The 20,919-nt window shown below is 53.4% G+C and overlaps 2 protein-coding genes across 2 annotated transcripts; one reads left to right on the top strand and one right to left on the bottom strand.

Moving 5' to 3' along the window:
• Window positions 1-7,601: 7,601 nt before the first annotated feature.
• UNG (uracil DNA glycosylase) lies at window positions 7,602-15,602 on the bottom strand. The gene is made up of 7 exons (XM_049789393.1): window positions 15,477-15,602; window positions 14,203-14,418; window positions 13,041-13,136; window positions 10,820-10,917; window positions 10,393-10,481; window positions 9,021-9,199; window positions 7,602-8,149 (listed from the first exon to the last, which is right to left on the bottom strand). The coding sequence occupies exons 1-7, from the start codon at window positions 15,600-15,602 to the stop codon at window positions 8,009-8,011; spliced, it is 945 nt and encodes a 314-aa protein (XP_049645350.1). The 3' UTR covers window positions 7,602-8,008.
• On the top strand, window positions 13,867-20,890 carry ALKBH2 (alkB homolog 2, alpha-ketoglutarate dependent dioxygenase). The gene is made up of 4 exons (XM_049789372.1): window positions 13,867-13,965; window positions 18,599-18,896; window positions 19,320-19,518; window positions 20,430-20,890. The coding sequence occupies exons 2-4, from the start codon at window positions 18,617-18,619 to the stop codon at window positions 20,734-20,736; spliced, it is 786 nt and encodes a 261-aa protein (XP_049645329.1). The 5' UTR covers window positions 13,867-13,965; window positions 18,599-18,616; the 3' UTR covers window positions 20,737-20,890.
• Window positions 20,891-20,919: the final 29 nt, after the last annotated feature.

The raw sequence follows: 20,919 nt of genomic DNA, 5'->3' as shown, positions 1-20,919 counted from the left end.
GCAGGCTCAGGCTTGGGGGACCATAAGGGATGCCAGGAATCGAACCAGTGTCTGTCCATCTTGTGCAAGGCAAATGTCTTACCGCTGAAGATAAACTTCAAGCTTGAAGCACCTTTTGGATTGGTGCCTTAGACCACCTGTTCTCCGCCCCTGGGTGTGGTCTTGAACTTTCTCTTGCTGGTCTTAGTGCTGGGAGTGGACGGCTTACAGTGGAAGGCTCTGAACTGTTTCATCCGCTTAACTGTATATGGATTATTTCCTGTGTAGTCGTTTGCGTCCAGACCCATGTCTGCTCAATTCCCTGGGATTGGGCTATTAGGCTTCCACTTCACTTGGCAATTATCAGAGCTTACTCCTGGCACAGTGCTCGGGGGACCTTATGGGCTGCCAGAGATCAAACTCCAGTCAGCCCTGTGCAAGGCAAGTGCCCTCCCCACTGTGCGAATTCTCTGGACCCATATTTATTTCATCTTTCCAGAAAAAACTTAGAACTTTTGGTGAAACAAAAAAAAAAACCCCACAATTTATAAAGTTCTCATAAGAGGGGACGGATGTTGTTCAGTGGTAAAACTCTATTTTCGGTATTTTTTTTGGCCACACCCATTGACACTCAGGCGTTACTCCTGGCTATGTGCTCAGAAATTGCTCCTGGCTCTGGGGACCATATGGGATGTGGGGAGTTTGAACCACTGTCCGTCCTAGGCTGCTGCACACAAGGCAGATGCCTTATGGCTTGTGCCACCGCTCCGGTCCCTTGCATGTGGGATTCCAGGAGATCGAACCTCAGTCTAGGTTATTGTGTGCTAGGCAAACAAATGCCCTACTGCCAGTGCCACTACTCCAGCCCCTCAGTGGTAAAACTCTTGGACTTTTATGTATAAGGTCCTGGCTTTGATCCTGGTCACCACAAAAAATAAGGGTGGATGAAGGGGCCAGAATGATACCACAGTGGGGAGAATGTTTGCCTTGCATGCAGTCAACCTGGGTTCACTCCCCATCAATTCACAGGGTCCCCCCAAGTCACCAAGAGTGATTCTTGAGCACATAGCCAGAGAAACCTGCTGGGTATGGCAAAGAAACAAAAACAAAAATGGGAGTCAGAGGAACAACCAAGAGACAGAGCTCTGATGAGATGCTGAGAGACAAAGTTGAGCACATGCGTTATAAGCAGGGGACCCAGACTCTCTCCCTGGCACCTCACTGTCCCCTAAGCATCACCAGAAGCAACCTGAGCACTGTATCAAGAGTAGCCTCCAATGGGACCAGAGCAATAGCACGTGACTGACCCAGGACTGACCCGGGTTCGATCCCCAGCATCCCATATGATTCCCTGAGCCTCCCAGGAGTGATTTCTGAGTAGAGCCAGAAGTTTTCTTTGAGTGCTGCCGGGTGCGGCCCCAAAAACAAGGGAGAGAAAGAAGAGAGGAGGAGAAAGAGAGGAGAGGGAGAGGGGGGGAGGGGAGAGAGAGGGAGGGAGGCTCCCAAGTACCGCTACTTGGAAAAAAAAAAAAAGGTAGAATATTGTGAGAAGGAAGAAAGTTTATAAAACTATGGAAAGGCTGACTGAGAGAAACACCCTTAATGCCGAGGCTGATCAAATGCTTGGTCACCCCTGCTGTGCTCAGGACTTACTCATGGCTCTGGGCTCCAGAATCACTCCTGACAAAGGAGTGTAAAAGATCAAGGCTGTCTCAGCTGAGTGCAAGGCAAGTGCCCAGCCTGCTGAGCGCCCCTCAGTCACCTGAGCCTGCTTTCTACGACTGAACCTCAGCTTGAGAAATGAGACCTCTCTCTAAAGATGTCATTTCTCTTTAAGATCTCTTAGTAGGGTGTTGCCTTGCACGCTGCTCATCTGTGGCATCCCATATGGTCCCCAGAGCCTGCCAGGAGTAACCCCTGAGTGCTGACAAATACGGCCCCAAAACAAAAAACAAATAAAATGATCATCTGGGTTGTTTTTTTAGTGTGTGTTTTCCAGGGGGTGGAGCGGTTGTTAACTCCAGAACTGCCACTTGGGGAGAATTATTGCCTTAAACCCACTGCTTGGGAGGGTGGAACTGAAGAGAGCTCACGGGGCACTATTCCAGCCCCCGGCACCGTTCCCAGCAGCAAACAGCCCCTTCCTTACTGCATTTTTCAGGCTTCTGGGCAGTTGCTGTTCAGGGCAGCAACTGGAGTTTTCAACCGAGTCCCGCACACGCATTCCCCATTGCCTCCTGACCACCTAACACGAGGGTGTCCCAGTGACCCAGGGAAGGGGGTTACTCACCACGCTGTCGCCCCCAGGTTCTCTCTGCATGTTCTCAGGCCTCCATTTCCTTTCCAAGTTCCTTGTTGGCTTCGACACAGAGACTGTAAATGTCACCTTTCCGATGGCCTGGCAGTAGTGGGTTAAAAATAGTCCTAGTCCTGGCAATCACTTCACCTGCCAGCGCCAAGACCAGAACCACCCAGGCTGAGCAGAAAAAGGTCCCACGCTGGCTCTCCCTTTGGTCCCCCCCCCCACGGCGCTGCCACCCTCCCCAGGGAAGCTCCACCCTGCTCACTCCAAACCCTTAACACACTTCATTTCTAAATGCTTTGGACGGGAAGCCACGGAGCATCTAAAGTCCGAGTTGTTGGAAGCAAAGTGAAGTCATTGAACCCGCCTGGGACACGCTGTAAATACACTTGGCGGGCGTTGGAGAATTCAGTGGGTACTGGAGCCCATTATGAGTTTGGGGGATCCCTCCCTAATCTGGCTTCTCCCTACGAAAGATCTGGTCAAACCTCTCCCCAGGGGGTCCACTACTCAAGAAAATGCACAGGGTGGGGTGTAGTAAAGTCGAACCAAACAGCCCCCCCTCCTATTTCTTAGCAGGCTCCCGCCACGTGGGGTCAGCAGCCTGGCGGAGGTCAAAGAATGTTCTGTGGGGGGAGGGAAGGCTGCAGGCATGCGGGACAAAGGTCACCTCCAGGTCCTCGTGGGAGCTGGCAGTAGGAAGGCAGAGGCCTCACAAAAGGGCAATGAGGTCCCACAAAATCCAGGGGTGCAGTCGTGTTGCCCCAGCCTCATTTCAGTGGCTGGAGGCGAAAGGCAGCAAGAGGGACAGTGGCTTGGAGGTTCCTTCTCTTTAGGATCCTCTGGGGTGCTTTGTTGTGCTACTTGTCAAGTGTGACATTCTTTGTCCCAACACCTCTTCCTCTGGGAGCTTTTTCTCCTCTCTGTCCCAGCACCCTTTTCTCTGGGTGCTTTTTTTTTCTTTCTTTCCGTTTTTGGGTCACACCCAGGAACACTCAGAGGACCATATAGGACCATATAGGATGCCTGGATTCGAACCACCATCCTTCTGCATACAAGGCAAAAACCCTACCTCCATGCTATCACTCCAACCCTTCTCTGGGTGCTTTTTTTTTTTTTTTTTTTTTTGGTTTTTGGCTTTTGGGTCACACCTGGTTCCTTTTTTTTTTTTTTTTTTTTTTTTTTGGTTTTTGGGCCACACCCGGTAACGCTCAGGGGTTGCTCCTGGCTTGGGGGACCATATGGGACACCGGGGGATGGAACCGTGGTCCGTCCAAGGCTAGCGCAGGCAAGGCAGGCACCTTACCTTTAGCGCCACCGCCCGGCCCCACACCTGGTTCTATGCTTAGAAATCGCTCGCTTCTGGCAGCTCCTGGCAATCACGGGGGACAATATGGGATGCCAGGATTAGAACCACCAACCTTTTGCATGCAAGGCAAATGCCTTACCTCCACGTCATCTCTCCGGCCCCTCTCTGGGTGCTTTCAAGGGACCCCCTCCCTCCTTGAAAGAAGGGTAAATTCAGGATCTACTCTGGAGAATTTCCTTCACTGAATGGGAAGCAGGAAGTGCATGATTGGCTTGTTTCTCTCATGTCCCCTGGCCACCACTAGCCCCCATACTTTGTCTCCTGGGAGTGGGGAGGCAAAACTTCAGGGAACTGTATTTGGTTTTTAGGTCACACCCAGCAGCACTCAGGGGTTACTCCAGGCTCTGGAATCAGCCCTGTCACTGCTTAAGGAACCACATGAAATGCTGAGATGAATCCTGGGAAGGTCAAGTGCAAGGCAAAGGCCCTCCCACTGTGCTAGCCCCTCCTGCCCCTTCAGGGTTTTTTTTTAAGGCACCATTAAATGTCTCCCCTGAGGACTCAAATATTCATGCCCTGGGCAGTGTCAAGTCAACTGGATTTTGGAGTCTGGGTCACTTAAGTGAGTTGGAATCAGTGGCTCTGGGGCAAATGGTTGGTTTCTCATCCAGGGAAATCCCCCATGAGAAAACTAACCAACGAGACAAAAAACCTGCTAAGCTTCTCTCACATAGCTTGTATACAAGACACAAATTTACTGTTTGGGGATGTTTTATACTCAGCAGTGCCTGGGGTTGCTGTCATTGCTCAAGAGACTATGAGGACCAGGGTGGTCAAACCCAGGTGTCCTGCTGGCAAAGCATGTGCTTGGCCCTGTTGTGTTCCAAATCTATAAATTGGAGTGAAATTCAGTACTTTAAAAGACCTTAACTCGGGCCCGGAGAGATAGCACAGCAGCACTTGCCTTGCAAGCAGCTGTTACAGGACCAAAGGTGGTTGGTTCGAATCCTGGTGTCCCATATGGTCCCCCGTGCCTGCCAGGAGCTATTTCTAAGCAGACAGCCAGGAGTAACCCCTGAGCAATGCCAGGTGTGACCCAAAAACCAAAAAAAAAAAAAAAAAAAAAAAAAGACCTTAACTCGAAGTAGATAGATAGCACAGTGGTAAGACATCTGCCTTGCAAGCAGCCAACCCAGGACAGACGGTGGTTCGAACCCCAGCATCCCATATGGTCCCCAGAGCCTGACAGGAGCGATTTCTGAGCATAGAGCCACAAGTAACCCCAAAGCACCACCGGGTGTGACCCAAAAACCAAAAACCAAAACAAAAAGAACACATCACCACCTTAATTGGAGGCCAGAGAGGTAGCAAAGCAGTAGAGTATTTGCCTTGCAGCCAATCCAGGACAGTGGTTTGAATCCCAGTCAGTCAAAGGGCTATTTCTGAGTTCAAAGCCAGGAGTAAACCCCTGAGTGCTGGGTGTGACCCAAAACTCAAAAACAAACAATAAAAGACCTTAACTCCTTCAGGAGCCAGAGCAGAGTGATAGCACAGTAGGGAGGGTGTTTGCCTTTCACAAGGCCAACCTGGGTTTGCACCCTGCATCTCATGTTTCCTGAGCCTGCCAGGAGTGATTTCTGAGATAGGAGGAACCCCTAAGCACCACGGAGTGTGGTCCAAAATCAAAATTAAAAAAACCAAATCACAAAAGACCTTAACTCTCTCCTACCCCATCCATATGCCAACGTATTCATATTCTCTCCCCACATCCATTTGTTTCTGAGACATTGTATTTCCTAGCTCAGTAAGTCTTGGAAACCAATCCCCATTTTCCCATCCTACATAAGAACACTAATAGAAAAATCTGTTTCTTCAAACATCTTGGGATTGAGAAAGCTCAGTGATGGATCCATCTATCCACACACTAAAAAACAAAAATAAACAGCGTGGAACAAGGCAAATGGGTCCAAAGGCAGGTGCATAGGACCTTCAAGCCCTGGAACCAGTCCCCAAATACAACATAAGTGACACCCTAGCTCCCTCTCTAAAAAGTCCACACTCTCCTGCAGGCCAAATAATTTGGTTCCTGGGGGATAGGACAGGGGAAAGCCATTTTTTAGCTTCTCCAAGTGACTGAGAGGCTTGTGGGGCACTCACAGTTCACCCCAAAACCTTTTGTCACTCTACACACGACTTTGGGGGGGGGGAGGACCAGACATAGGAATGAACGCTGAAGAGCACAGATCTCCACTCATCAAAATTCAACCTTTCAAACACACCTCCAGACCCTGCTTCTGGCCAAGATCACTAGGTGAAGCAGAGATTGATCCCAGCTCTGCAGCCCCCAACCCATCAGGGCCCCTTCAGTGCAGCATCTTCGAGCTGCTGTCCGTTCAGGCTACATCTCCGGGCCCTGGGGCAGATGAAAAGGTGTGGCTTGACGCCATCAGCTTGGCTCCCCCAATCCAGGAGCTGCTGTCCGTTCAGGCTACATCTCCGGGCCCTGGGGCGGATGAAAAGGTGTGGCTTGACGCCATCAGTTTGGCTCCCCCAATCCAGGCCCCGAGACAGTTGGCTGATGGAGGCCTGAGGGCTGAAGGAAGCCAGTTAGTAGAGGCCCCATTCTGACCTGGGGCAACTGGATTCCTATCAAGAACAGATAGTGGCTTGGATGGGATTAATTATTTTATGACTTAGGTCCCCAACATTTTGCTGACTGACTTCCTGGTACCAAGGTGCCCAAGAAGAACAATGCCTTAAGCCTGAGAAGGGAAACAAGAACAGGAATTGGTCCTGGCTGGAGTCTCCCAGCTTTCCACAGTACTGTTTTTAGTCTGGAGAGCTCCTAAGCAGTGCTCGGGAGGTCCAAAAGCCACTCCTGACAAGGTTGTCGCCTGGGCCTGCTCAGGAGAGTTCAACAGGAGAGGTCTGAGGATGCCTGCCTGGCCTTGGGGTGTGGGAGTACCCAGTCACTTTGGCAGTGCAAGGGAGCCTTCAGGTCCACACCAGGCTATGCTGGGGAGATGGTAGTGCCTCAACCCCAGAATCTATCACTTGGGGGAAATGGGTAGGGGTACTCTAGCAGTGCTGATGGGAGTGCTCCTGGCAAGCTGCCTAGTACCTTAAGAAATTAATGAGGCAGGGAGGATAATAAAGGGGGAGGGGACTGGATTGGGCACCAGGTTCTTGGGGCAAAGCTTGAGCTCAGCAGGTTCAAGTCTATCCCTTGAGGTTTTATGGGGGGTCCCTTAGAAATCTGTGCTGGTAGTGGAAAGCACAGGCATTTAAGACCCTTGTTCCTCATCTCTGAAGTTCAACATCTGACCCAAAACACAACCCATTTCTTGTTTTTAGAATGATTTATTCTTGGCAGCTCTTAACATTCCCTCCCAACTTACCTTTTCAGAATCTGGTCCAGATCCAGTCCAATATTATGCTTAGGGGAGGACCCCAAAGTTAGAGGCAAAGAAACAAAGCATCTTAGGACCAGACAGTACAGTGGGGAGGGCCTTTGCCTTGCACACGACCGACCCAGGTTCAATCCCCAACATTCATTTTAGTTCCCTGAGCACCACTAGGAATAATTCCTCAGACAAAAACCCACTGGGCAAATTCTGTAGCATTCTCAACAATCTTTATTACTGATTCCTGGCCTATAAATGGTGAACCCAGAAGCTTCTCTGGGCCAGAGGGAACAGTCAAACAGAATAAAGATTCTCTTCAGGGATTGAAAACCTAACAATGTACATACACCTACACTTAATAAAAGCAAAATCCTCCAGAAAGGAAAATAACCAAAACAAAACACAAAAACCAGCCCCCAAACCCAGTGACTTTAGCTTGTACAAAAAGTGGCAGTTTGCAAAGCCTTAAAAACCCCAACATGGGATACTCGCAGTGCCTCTTAACCCTGGAAGGAAGCAAACCCCTTCTTCCTCCACACACAGTAAGTCGATGCAGGACCCGATCCCCAAGCAACTGTGCTGACCCTTCTTCAGCCCTGGTGACAGTCTCATCCAGGACTTCTGGAAATTGGCATGAGGTTGTACGGTCCCTCCATGGAAGGGCTCAGTGCTCAGTGAAGACCCTAGAGGTGGCCAATCGGGTGGGCACCAGGCCCTTCTGGACAGACACACCCTGCCCAGTCTCAGCTCCAGCTCCCAGAAGAGTGCGTGGATACACAATGGCACACACGGGACATGGGACATGGGTGCAGTTAACAGTCTTGTCTGTCTCTGGCTGGCAAATGTCAACCAACTTGCCCAGCTGGGTTCAAGGCTGCTTTCCAGAAACTTCTTCCCCATCTGACTCCAGAGAAACCATTTCCCCCACTTCCTTTGACTCAGCTTCCTAAGAGACACGAACGCTTGAAAGGCAGCTTCGAGAAAACTGCCGATGACCCAGGCTTCTGCTCGGGCTCACAGTGCCTTCCAGTCGACAGGCTCCTTGCCAGACTTCTGCAGCAGCTCATTGGCTTTAGAGAAATGTCTACACCCAAAGAAGCCCCGGTACACGGACAGCGGGGAGGGGTGGGCCGTCTGTAGCACGTGGTGCCGCTTCTGCAAGAGAAGGAGGAAAACCTGTGGCTGGGCAGCCTTGGCCCCGCAGGGCAATACCCTCTCCCCACCCGGATGAACCCTGCCTCACCCCTACTGCACTGCCAGTGAGGCACCATGTTTGCAGGGTGTGGAGAACTATGATCTGCCTTCACTGAGCACTGGCTGGGCAGCTGCCAGTGCCCATTATCTTAAGACTCAAGATTTCACTCATGACATTGGCTGCGGATGGAGTGGGGGAGCACGGGGGTCCTCAGGAGGACGGAGCTCAGCTCCCCACACCCCATTACCCATGTGTCTGCACCAGGAGAGCAGGTATAGATGACTAGCTGCAGCTTGGTTTCGTTTTTTGGGGGGGAACCCCACACTTGGTGGTGCTCAAGGTTTAGTCCAGTGCTGCTGTGGTTCAGGGCCTACAATGTAACGCCTGCCAGGGGGCAGCGTCCAACCTGGCTCAGCCCCTTGTTTCCTCAGCCAAGTCTTTCCATACAGGAAACAACTGTTTCTCAACCCATCCTGCCTTGAGAAGGTGAGAGCAAAGGTCAGCACTGTGGTCAGGCAGCTTAGCACGGTGGAGAGCAGGCTTCCCAGAGCTGGTTCAGGTCCTGGCCCTGCACTTAATTGCACGAACCCGGGTACATTGTTCACACTGGGTCTTGTCTTGCCTTCAGTAGAGGTGCCTGAAGCCAGGGAGATGGGCTTATTATATAAGCTAAGGCTTACTTATCTTGCACAAGGGATTTTACATGGTCCCCGATCATGACTAGATACAATCCTGGCCAGAAAAAAAGAGGGTAACGCGAATCATGAGCTATGTCGAGCTTCCGGTCTGGTTCTAAGCCAGCCACCGGTGAGCTGAGTGTCCCAGACCTACCCTGTCGATGGCACTGCCCTTCTTCTGGGCGTAGGATCCCCAGAGCAAGAAGACGAGACCTCGGGAGTTGTTGTTCAGCCAGGACACCACCGCGTCGGTGAACTGCTCCCACCCTCGCTCCTTATGGGAGTTGGCTTGATGCGCGCGCACCGTGAGGACGGCATTGAGGAGGAGGACACCTATGGACACAGCCCGGAAAGTGGGTGAGGCGGCTGAAGCAGGTCAGTTCAGACCCAGCCACTGGGGGCTCCACCTGTGATGCAACAGTGCTCTGCAATTAGGCTAGAAGGGTGGTCACACATATCCCAGCCATCCTCTCGGCTGTTTGCAGTTGCAGTAGGCTACAGGGAGCATGTGTTATACAGTCCTTGCTTAGAAACCCCCACCTGGGCCTGGAGAGATAGCACAGCGGCGTTCGCCTTGCAAGCAGCCGAACCACGACCAAAGGTGGTTGGTTCGAATCCCAGTGTCCCATATGGTCCCCAGTGCCTGCCAGGAGCTATTTCTGAGCAGGCAGCCAGGAGTAACCCCTGAGCACCGCCAGGTGTGACCCCCCCTCAAAAAAAAAAAAAAAGAAAGAAACCCCCACCTTTGGATTTTGGGCCACATCCAGCAGTGCTATGAAAAATGCCAGGTATCGAACCCAGGTTGGCTGTGTGTGTACAAGGCAAACGCCTTTTCTGCTTGTGCTCTTGCTTACAGCCGCTCTGAACCTCCTTTTAAAAAAATGCAAGGCTAGGGCCGGAGAGACAGCATGGAGGTAGGGTGTTTGCTTTGCATGCAGAAAAAAAGTGGTTCGAATCCCGGCGTCCTTCGAGCCTGCCAGGAGCGATTTCTGAGCATAGAGCCAGGAGTAACCCCTGAGCGCTGTCGGGTGTGACCCCAAAACAAACAAAAAATTAAAATGCAAGGCTGGGGCCGGAGCGATCGCACAACAGTAGGGCATTTGCCTTGCAAGAGGCTGACCCAGGACCAATGGTAGTTCAAATCCTAGCATCCCATAGGAGCGATTTCTGAGCAGAAAGCCAGGAGTAACCCCTGAGCGCTGCCGGATGTCGTCCAAAAACCAAAAACAACAAAACAACAGCAACAAAAAAAAACCCAAGGCACTGAATCGATAGTACAGGAGGGAGAATGCTTGCCTACAAATGCACCCCCAACCTAGGTTTGATCCTTGGCATCCCATTACAGGTGATTCCTGTAACCACCCATGTGCACCACCAGGTATGGTCCCCAAATCAGAAGAATTAAAAGGAAAAAAAAAGACTTTTAAAGACCAGATGATCCAAGAAAGCAAGATGAACAGGACAGAGCACTAAGCAGCAAGGTGCTTGCAGCTGTGCTCAGTTCCTGGCCGTGCAACTTGGTTTACCTTGTCTAGCCCACCCGGATAGGTCCCCATGGCCAGGGTGAACGAAACCATCTATGTCTGTCGACAGCTCCTTATAAATGTTCTCCAAGCTGCAAACAAGCGGAAAGGATACAAGCAAATACACATCGAGTAGATTCTCAAAGGTGAGGGAACGTGTGGAGAATCCATGTGAATCCAGGCTTTAGGGGCAGCCCCTGGAGGACCACAGGGCCATCAAAGGACTGCAGCTAACCTCGCAGCACACGAGCTGCCTCTCTCAAGAGATTAGTCCCCCAAGTCTAGTAGTGCTCCCAATGCTAGTGACCCCTCCTCACATAAACACACACACACACCCCTACCTCTTGCTAGTGACCCCTCCTCACATAAACACACACACACCCACACACACCTCCCTCTTTCCCCAGCCAGCTCGGGCCCCCGAGTGTACCTGGGTGGTGGAGGAACAGGTCTCTGGACGCTAAAGCACAGCCCATGCGCTTGGTTGGGTCCGTGGTACGGATCCTGTCCCAGGACAACCACTTTCACCTGCAGACACCAGGCACAAGAGCCATCAGCTGCAGGCCTGAGGGGGGAGGTGGCTAAGCCCAGCAGGTGAGTCGTTCACCCATTCACTCACTCATTCATGGGGCAGGTGGGAAGCAAGAAAAGACCCACTCCCCTCTGCTCCTCCCCTTCCTTCCTTGGATTACTAAGTACCCGTTGGTCTTGAGTGGTGTGGCACAGCTGTCCAAAAAGGGGCCCCCACCTTGCCCTTCATCTATAACTTAGGGTGAGGTATCAACCCATGACAACATATGCCCATGTCAGACTTTTGGAGTCTTCTGTGTCAACAGACAGGCCCAATCACTGACGGGAAAGTCCGTTTACTTCCCAATTATTTATTTTCATTTTTTGGTTCTTGGGTCATATCCGTCAGTGCTCTCTCTGACAGATTGGCAGATTGGGGGGGGGGGGGCTATGGAACACAGGGTTGGAACCTGGGTGGGCTTCGTGCAAAAGAAACGCCCTCCTCACCATGCTATCACTCCAGCCCAGGGTATCTGGACCTTTCACTCTTGAATGAGGTCACGTCAAAGGGCTGAGTGCAGCAGTGAAAGGTTCACAAATAAGGTGCTCTTCTGGGGCATCACTCTGGTTCTCGGATGCACTCGCCTACCTTCCAACTCCTAGGGAGCCTTCTGTGAACCCTCCTCCACCCACATGCTCTTTACCCAACCTATGGTTGGTCAGGAGGCCTCCTTGGGCCTTGCCAGCTGCTGGGACGCTCATCTCCTGCATTCTCAGATTCTGGGGCTCCTCTGCTCCTTCTCAAGTACCTCCCCACCCCACTCCCTGGTCCCTTCTGATTCCAGAAGATTGAAGTTTCTTTCTCCCTGTTTAGTCATTGCAGGGACTCAAAAACAGGGCGTACTAGTCAAATAAGGTGCAATATAGCACCGTACGTCACAGGCCTGGGTTCTTTTACGTTCAGAAACGGGCTGTAGGATAAAAATGGAGAAACTAGCCAAGCAGGGAGAGGCTAGCTGTTCTGTCTAGATGACAGAACAGGTACATTACACCATAGGCCTCTTGCCCTCAGTTTACAAAACAGGGGAGGGGAAAAAGAATCAGAACAAAGTGTACCAATGTCCCAGGTAAGTAGGTGCTGGGCACACGGAAGGGCTCCAGAGAAGAAACCTGGCTAGGAGCTGCCAGAGAAGGCAGCAGAGGGTTTAACACAGCGGTGAGGAGGTGGAGCCTAGCACAATGTCAACCCAGGGTCAATGCCCATGCAGAACAGGGGTGATTCCTGAGCAGAGTCAGGAGAAACCCTTGAGCCCTGCCAAGTGTGGCCCAAAAACAATAACGCAGGGAACCTTGCGACCCCCAAGGAGGCAGCCCAGGTGTGGGATGTGGTCAGTCTTCTCAGCTCTCCAAGTTCATCCGTTGCAAAACCACAAACAAGGAACCAGAGTGATAGAGTGATAGCACAGCACAGTGGAGAGACTGTTTGCCTTGAATGCAGCCAAGCAGGGTTTGATCCCTGGCATCCCATTTGGTCCTGGAGCCTGGCAGGAGTAATTTCTGAGTGCAGAGCCAGGAATGACCTGAGTGTTGCTGGGTGTGGTCCCAAAATCTAAACAAACAAGACAAAAACCAGACAGGCTTCCCAACAGAAGCGCTCAGGAGAGCTAACTCACTGCCGAAATCAACCCTGGCGATCAATGGAGTGACATGTTGCAGGCAGGTCGCCCTCACACCCTGCTCGGAAGTATTGGGAAAGGACAAAAACCTCCAGGTCTTGGGTCTGTCTACCAGCATCACAATGACAGCCAACCATGGGCGTGGTTTCAAGGCTCAAGAAGATACAAGATAAAAACCAGGAGATGAACACAAAGGGGCAAACGATCCAAGGACAGTTTCCTCGGGAGCAACAACAGTAAATTTAGTGCTGACAAGTCAAGCCTAGGTGTCAACTCAGAGGGTCGGTAAGCACGTGCAATAACCCATAGTTCCACTTCCTGAGCACTCAGATGGGAGTACCGGTAGTCCCCAAGTACCTCCAGGTGTAACCCCCTCCACCAAAATGGGAGGAGAGCCTGGGCTTTGTGCCCTGGGCAGAATTACAGCTGCTAGATTTTTTTCATGCCATGCCCCTCCCTACTCACATCTCTTATGTCACACATCTGGGTCCATGTGAAGACTTGGTCGGGGGGTGGGTAAACCGTGTAATGTTTTCTTTCTTCTGCCACAAATCCCATGAGCTGATTTAAAGAGAAAGGAGCTAGCTATAAAGTCAGATTTTTACTAGAAAGCCTGTTAGAAATTCAATAAAGCAGCTTACAAGCCAAGCTAGCAAGCCACTTCCTCATACTCTATTTTTTTGGGGGGAGGGGGGTTTGGGTCACACCCCGGCAGCACTCAGGGGACCATATGGGCTGCCAGGATTCGAACCATCGACCTTCTGCAAGCAAGGCAAACGCCTTACCTCCATGCTATCTCTCCGGCCCCATATTCAAATTTTTTGGGGGTAAAGGGCCGGTGAGGAAAGCACAGCGGTTGGGCGTTTGCCTTGCAAGCACCCCATATGGTCCCCTTGCCTGCCAGGAGCTATTTCTGAGCAGAGAGCCAGGCAGGAGCAACCCCTGAGCGCTGCTGGGTGTGGGCCCAAAACCAAAACCAAAACCAAAAAAAAAGAAAAGTAAAGAAAGTAGGTGGAGAGCAGTTCAATCCCGGGTACTCATGGGGTCCCTTGAGCCCTGCCAGGAATGATCCCTAGTCAAAGTTAGAAGTAAACCCAAAGCACCGCTGAGTATGGCCCAAAACAAACAATAAGTAAACATAAAAACTAAGCAAAAAGGAAAACAAATAAAAAGCCTCCATTCAGCTCCCGCTCCCCCTTTCTTCTCCGGGCAGATCGGAGATTGGACCACACTGATTGGTCCAGATCGGTTCCATTTCCGGTAGGTGCCAGCCACGTCCCTTTGAGACCCAGCCAGGTTCGGGGTTCGCTTTGAGGGAAATCTCCAGAACCTTAGCTGACCTAAACAGGCGCGTTGGAAACAGCGGGGCTGTCCCCACCGACAGTGCAGGGTAAGGCGCTGGCTTTGCAAAATTCATGAGCACCGCTTGGGGCTCCCCTCCCCCCAAGCAGGGCTAGGAGTAGCCTCGGAAAAAACAAATACAATGCATGCAAAAACAGGCAAATAGCAGGGCAGACCCCCTATGCATGAGTATCCATGATGCCACCATGCATCGGGAGGAAACGGGGAGCCGGAATCGCGCTGCTCCGGTACTGGGGGGGGCCCAGCCCGGCCCGGCCCGGCCTACCTTGATGAAGTAAGGTTTCCCGAACTCCCCGCGCAGCTGCTGCTTCCAGCTCTCGCCCAGTCCCGGCGGCACGTTGCGGGCCGCGAGCCTGAGCAGGGCGGCCGCCTTGTTCCTCTCGATGCGGACCAGCTGCTCGGGGCTCAGGGGCGTCGCGGCAGGCCTGCCGGGCTCGGGCTCCTCCTGGGCTCCGCTGCGGGCCTTCTTAGCCGGGCGGTCCTGGTCCTGCAAGCGGCGGGTGCACAGGCGGCTCGTGAGCTGCTGCAGCAACATCAGCCGCCCGGAGGCCTGCGAAGCGGCCCCGAAGAGCCAGAGCCGAGGGCGGAAAATGCGCATTCCCGGGCCTCCTCTCCAGCCTGGATCCAGGTGCAAGGGGAGTTGCAGGTAGGGCGGAGTTGGGGCCAGCTGGGGCTGAGGTCCAGCCAGGCCTTGTTTTTTTTTTAACTCGATTTTTGGGTCACACCCACCAGCGCTCAGGGGTTCCTTCAGACTCTGCGCTCAGAAATGGCTCCTGGCAGGCTCAAGGGGAGGGGGGACTCATGGGATTCGAACTCCCGTTCTTTTGCATGCAAGCCCTACCTCCGTGCTATCTCTCCGGCCCCAGGCTTTGCTTTTTTATTTTTAGTGCTGAGCCCCCACTTATATTTTTGCAGCCCCCCAACTCTCCGAGCTCAGAACTCAGAAGCCGGAGGGGGGTGGGGGGTGAAAGAGCTCAGCGAGGAGGGCTCTAGCTTGGCAACGTGGGCCGACCCGGGGTCGACTCCCGGGCACCCCAGAGGGGTCCCCCGAGCCTGCCAGGAGCGGTTCCTGAGCGCAGAGCCTGGAGGACCGCTCGCCCCGCCCCTTCCGGCGCGGCCACTTGCTCTTTTCGCGCCAAAACAACCCAGCCCAAGCCCCGCCCCTCCGTGCATCTGATTGGCCGCGCGGCTCTGAGGCGCGTTCCCATTGGCTGGCCCGGCCAACGTGGCTGCCGCAGACCCAGAAAGGCTGCTCGCCCCGCCCCTCACGGCGCGGCCCACGCGTTCTTTTCGCGCCAAAAATAAAACCCCGGCCAAGTCCCGCCTCCCGGCGCCTCTGATTGGCCGCGCCGTTCCGAGGCGCGTTCTCATTGGCTGGCCTCGCCAACATGGCCGCCGCCGCGGCTCTTTCAATACACGTGTGGCCGCCGCCGGGCCGGACACCCGGGGACACCGGGAAACCGCGGCCCGAGGTCGAGCCAGGCCCGCCGCGCCTCCCGCCTCCTGCCCGGGCCCCGCGCCGCTCCTCGCGCGCCTCACCGCTTCAGCTCCATTCTCGGCTGCCGCGCCGCCTGTGCACCGGCCGGCGGGCTCGGGGCTGCTTGCGCGGCGCTTTGCAGAGGGGCTTGGGGAGAAGAAGGCGAAGAGGCTCTTCTGGCCGATCATCTCAGCCGCAGCGCCGCGCCGCCCGCCTGCCGACCCGAGGTTAGAAAATTGGCGCCAAGAGCCCGCGCATGCGCTGAGCCGGGCTTGGGCGGGGGGCGAGGGGCGAGGGGGTTGGGCGAGGGCTGGTGCGCATGCGCGGGGACGCCCCCGGGCCTAGGTAGGACAGTTGACCTGGAGGGAGGGAGGGATGGAGGGATGGGCTTCTTTCCCACCTTGCTGGCTGCAGTCCAAAACAATCTAGAAAAATCTTAGAACCCGGGACCGACCCCGGTTCGATCCCCAGCATCCCATAGGGCGCCCCCTGAACCTGGCAGGAGCGATTTCTAAGCAAATCTAGAAACAACCCCAGAGTCCAAGAACAGAGGAATGAATAAATGATTTGGAAAAGATGAAGTCTCTGCGGTGGATGGGGGTTCCGAGAGTACGAAGGAGAGGGACAGACACTTGGTGCAGGATGTCAAGAAACTTCGAAACTTCGTAGGGGAATAACCAATGTCCAAAGGCAACAGAAACCCCCAGAACTGGTGTTCTGTAGGAAGCTCACTCCCGGGGAGGGAAGGGGGTGGATGGATAAGGCAAGGGGGATCCCCTGAGAAAGTACAGTGATGGAAGGCAGTGGGCCCTCTGGGAGAGGGTGTAATGCTAGGTCGACTTATGTATGCTTGAGGCCCTACTATTTGGAATACCATGGTGCTTAAAATATAAAATAATTGGGGCCGGCGAGGTGGCGCTAGAGGTAAGGTGTCTGCTTTGCAAGCTCTAGCCAAGGAAGGACCACGGTTCGATCAACAGGGATACATTAAAAAGTGTTACTGCACAGTGTTGCCTTGCACACGACCCACCTGGGACCGACCCCAGCATGCCACCAATGTGGCCCCAATTCCCTCCCACCCCCCATAAAAATAAAACTAGAAAGTGTTACTTGGAATGGACAGACTCCAAAGATGATAGCTATATTGTGATTTCACTTAGAAATGTTTCCGGAAATAATTCCAGAAATGGCGACATTATAGGGACAAGGATAAACAGGTGGTTTTCAGGTGCAATGTAAGATTGCAAGTTGGAGGAATGTTGTGGGTTTAGGCACCATGAGTGTGGTGGTGGTGGTGATCACGCACCTGAGACTGTTTGTCAAACTCTGCAAACTGTACCAGAACACTGAAAGCAAAGCCCAGTTCTCCCCCACTGAGCCAGCCAGGGCACAAAACATTCAAGCAAATATAGAACCAAATATGAATCATACAATCACTTGTAATACATCCTTGGCTTTACAAAACAAAGGATTTGGGGGTGGGACACCTAGAGGCCACCCCCGAAATTGCCAGGTTGGAGGTGCTGGAGGACTGAGTGCTCCAGGTCCACTGCTTGGGTCTGTGTCATGCCAGCTGCCAGGGATGGAACCTGTGCTCTTGCATGGATTCATGCAGAGGTGTGTTCCAGCCCTAGGTTTTGTACAGGTGAGGTGGAAGCACAGCCCAGAGGAGTTAAGTCCTCTCAAGTCCAGGCACAGCTCAAGTCCAGGAGACAGAAATGGAAGCCTAGGAGGTTGACTACTGCTACCTGCCATCACATAAACTAATTGTTCCTCTGCTGATCTGGTGGGCTGGGCTGGAATCCATGAAGAACTAATTCGGTTTCCCCCAAGGCCCAGGAAGAGGTGCCTGCGACACTCGAAGGCAGCCAACAGGAGGCGCCAAAGCAAATTGGCCTGCATCTCCCAACTTGCAGCTGAGGTTTCCCTCCCTCTAACCCAGTTTGCAGAATTGGCTGAAGCTGGAGGAGCCCCCCCCCCCCACTCCCACCCCATGTGCTAGTTATTTCCTCTCCCAGCTCGTGCTGGGGAATATTGCATTTGAAGATTGCTGCTGCCCTTCCTTATTCTAACACTGTGTAGGGGTGGCTGGATAAGGAGGTGGAGACTTGGCTTTTCTAGGTGACTTTTTGGACAGAGCCCTTCCCTTCGCTGGGAAGTTTTCCAATCAATAAGACTTTGAACCATAGCTTTCTTTTTTGGGGGGAGAGGGGCAATATAAACTGGGTAGAGCAGGGGTACTTTTGAAAATCCTGACCCACTGAGTCCAGAGTGATAGCACAGCAGTATGAAATCGAATGAGTGTTCCACAAACCCTAGTGAGGGAGAGATGCCCATGCTCCCAGTCCGGGTAGGACAAGAGGTGAGTCCAGTAGGTAGTTCTTCTGATGAAGGAAATAATCCCACGATTGGGAAAGAGTAACAGGCCAGGAACCCACAACCGAAAGCTGTTCACCCACAAGCCAGCCACTTCACCATGTGAAGGGTGAGCCAAGATGGCTGCTTCCCCTCTGGGCTTTTTCAGCAGTCTTTATTGGGAAAACAAAGCCCACCGCCAAGAGCCGGGACTAGGCCAAGTGTAAACTGGCTAATACCAACACAGCAAGGAGGATGCTTGCCTTGCCCACCTGCTTCAATTCCTGGCATCCCATCCTGTATGGTCCTCTGAGCCCACCAAGAGTGATTCCTGAGCACAGAGCCAGGAGAAACTCCTGAATGCTTCTGGGTGTGGTCCCTCACAAAAAAAAAAAAAAGTCTACTACGAGATCATGCCTACCAGTGTTGGGGAACCTGTATGTGTTATTGGGCACTGAACCCAGATAACGCCCTACAAACTGCTCCGGCCCCATCCCGGACACATGGGCACTGAGGGGGACCCTTCCCACCCCCACTAGGTATGGCCCCTCACCCTCGGAAAAGTGTCCAGGCCCTTGGTAGCCAGGTGGAGGCTTGTAAGTTTGGCAATCTGGCCCACTCGTCTGGTGCCCAACCAGGTAGCCAGAGACTGGATAAAAACCCCAGGGAAGGTCCTTCCAGCCTTGAGGTCATCCTCATCCTTTCTAGGAGGTGCTGGGGCACATTGCAGAGGAAACTTATAATCCAAAGGGTATGAGACCCCTTGGTAGAGGCAGGTTTTGCAAGGTGGGGGGGTTGTTGTTCTTACTCAGCCCGTCTCTGCACGCAGCAACTTCAGAGAACTGAGATGGACCGATTCCTGGGTAAGGAGGTGACGGCCTGCCGTTTGAGAAAGGTGAGACAGGAGCAGGTGGCAGAAGGCTCCCCAGAGCTGGGTGAAGACAAGGAGTGTAGTGGCAGGAAAAGGCTCAGGAGAACAGCCCCTGGGACTACAGAGGACCTGGCAGACCCCAGCTGGCAGCGAATCAGGGCCGAAGGCCTGGACTGCGATTACACGCTCCTATTTCGCAAAGCCGAGGCGGATGAGATTTTCCGAGAGTTGGAGAAAGAAGTGGAATATTTCACAGGTAAGCATCAGGCTGGGCCTGATGGAGAGATGCTGCTTGGGTCCTGTGTGTGGTCCTGGGGATGGTCCCCGGGCACTTCCAGTGATGCTCAGAGGACCATGTAGATCGAATGAGCACACTGAACATGCTCCTTAACCCCTACCCTGTCACCTGGTGCCCACACAGACAGAAATGAAGAGTCTGAACTAAGATCCGTTTCTCTAAAAGAGTGGCAGGAACCACTGTTGGGAGCCAGGCCTGTCACTCAGCCGGAGCCCCAAGATCGGTCCCTGGTGTGGGAGAGAAGGAATCACTGTCCTTCCTTGAGAGTGCGGGGCTGAGGGATGGAAGGCAGCTTGTTTCTGCTCCTTTCCATCCTGAGGACTCGGGGTGCCAATGGGCCTCTCCCTGTGGGTGCTCTGAGCTGTCTTATGACCCACACAGGTGCTCTGGCCAGGGTTCAGGTGTTCGGGAAGTGGCACTCAGTACCCAGGAAGCAGGCGACATACGGGGACACAGGGCTGACCTACACATTCTCTGGCCTGACACTGTCGCCACGGCCCTGGATCCCCATTCTCCAGCGCGCCCGGGATCGGGTCTCTGCAGTGACGGGTCAGACCTTCAACTTCGTGCTGGTCAACAGGTGACTCTCCTCTCTCAAAAATGGGGTGATGTTTTGCTCTTCTGTATGTAAGTAGCAGTCCAATGAGGTACCAGACAGGAAGGTGAGCCCAGTAGGGGCCCCCCACTTCAAGGCACGTCTCCAGAGCACTGCTTATGTGGGGGCCAGTGAGTTCTATGGCGGGAGCACTATTGCCCTGCCAGTCTACTGAGCTGGGAGGAGCAGTGAGGGGAAGGGGACATCTGAGCTCAGGAGGAAGAAGGGGAGGGAGCTTGGGGTGTCTGTGAAGACAAGCTGCCAATGTGGCAGGAAAACAGCAGAGGAGAGGGGGACTGCGGTGCTGGGGGGGCAGGGGCCACTGTGGGGTACAGATATGCCCGAGGGGCCACAGGTAAAAACTGGGTGAGGGGCATGACAGGAGTGTAGGGACAGTAGGGAGCCAGCCGATGAGACAGAGACCCATAGAGAGGAAGCAAGGCCGGAAGGAGGTCAGGAAAAGGTTGAGGGGCCAGAGTGATATTTGCCTTGCTTATGGCTGGCCTGAGTTCGATCCCCAGCATCCCATATGGCCTCTCTAACTTGCCAGGAGTAATTCCTGAGAGCAGAGCCAGGAGTAGGCAGTGAGCACCACCAGGTATAGCCCTAAAATCAAAAACAAGATTGAGAAGTCTGACCCGGGTTCGAGCCCCATCATCCCAATATGGTCCCCTGACCACTGCCAGGTATGGTTTCTGAGCAGAGTCAGGAGTAAGCCTTGAGTGTGGTCCAAAAGCCAAAAAGGAGAGAAAAGTTGAGAAACAGAAACGATGTGAGCAGGCTTTCCAGAGGTGCTGGGCTGCTCCCTTGAACAGGCTCCGCCAGTGCCCCAGCGTTGCCATTTCACACGGTGGGAAAATTTAACAGCTGCCCCCTCAAATCTCTCCTCCCCCCAGGTACAAAGATGGCCTCGACCACATTGGCGAGCACCGGGATGATGAAAGGGAGCTGGCTCCAGGCAGTGCCATTGCCTCTGTGACTTTCGGGGCCTGCCGGGACTTCGTGTTCCGCCACCGTGAGTCCCGACGGAAGGCGTCCTCGCCGGAGGTGGCCTCGGTCAGGCTGCCATTGGCACACGGGAGCCTCCTTATGATGAACCCCCCCACCAACACATACTGGTATCACAGCCTTCCAGTCCGTAGAAAGGTGCTGGCCCCACGGATCAACCTGACATTCCGGAAGATCCTGCCCACTAAAAAGTAGGGCGTGTCGTTCGTTTGGGGCCATACCCAGCTATATTTCGGGGTTGTCCTGGCTGTGAGCTTAGGGATCACTCCTAATGGGTCTCAGGGAATCTTATGGGGTGCTGGGGATCGAACCCAGATGAGCTACATGCAAGGCAAGTGTCCTCTGTTGTTCTGGTTTTTAGTCATTGGCTGTTCTTTC

The sequence above is a fragment of the Suncus etruscus genome, chromosome 15 (assembly GCF_024139225.1).
Source record: "Suncus etruscus isolate mSunEtr1 chromosome 15, mSunEtr1.pri.cur, whole genome shotgun sequence".
In the NCBI taxonomy this organism is placed as follows: domain Eukaryota; kingdom Metazoa; phylum Chordata; class Mammalia; order Eulipotyphla; family Soricidae; genus Suncus; species Suncus etruscus.
This window is presented reverse-complemented; position numbering and strand designations above follow the sequence as displayed.

Excerpts from the sequence above, each read along its gene's own strand:
- ALKBH2 (XM_049789372.1), top strand. The coding sequence starts at position 18,617 with ATGGACCGATTCCTGGGTAAGGAGGTGACGGCCTGCCGTTTGAGAAAG. Across the intron at positions 18,897-19,319 it reads AGAAGTGGAATATTTCACAG|GTGCTCTGGCCAGGGTTCAG; the intron begins GTAAGCATCAGG and ends TGACCCACACAG. Across the intron at positions 19,519-20,429 it reads AACTTCGTGCTGGTCAACAG|GTACAAAGATGGCCTCGACC; the intron begins GTGACTCTCCTC and ends TCCTCCCCCCAG.
- UNG (XM_049789393.1), bottom strand. The coding sequence starts at position 15,602 with ATGATCGGCCAGAAGAGCCTCTTCGCCTTCTTCTCCCCAAGCCCCTCT. Across the intron at positions 10,482-10,819 it reads CCTGTTCCTCCACCACCCAG|CTTGGAGAACATTTATAAGG; the intron begins GTACACTCGGGG and ends GCTTGTTTGCAG. Across the intron at positions 8,150-9,020 it reads AGGGCAGTGCCATCGACAGG|AAGCGGCACCACGTGCTACA; the intron begins GTAGGTCTGGGA and ends CTTCTCTTGCAG.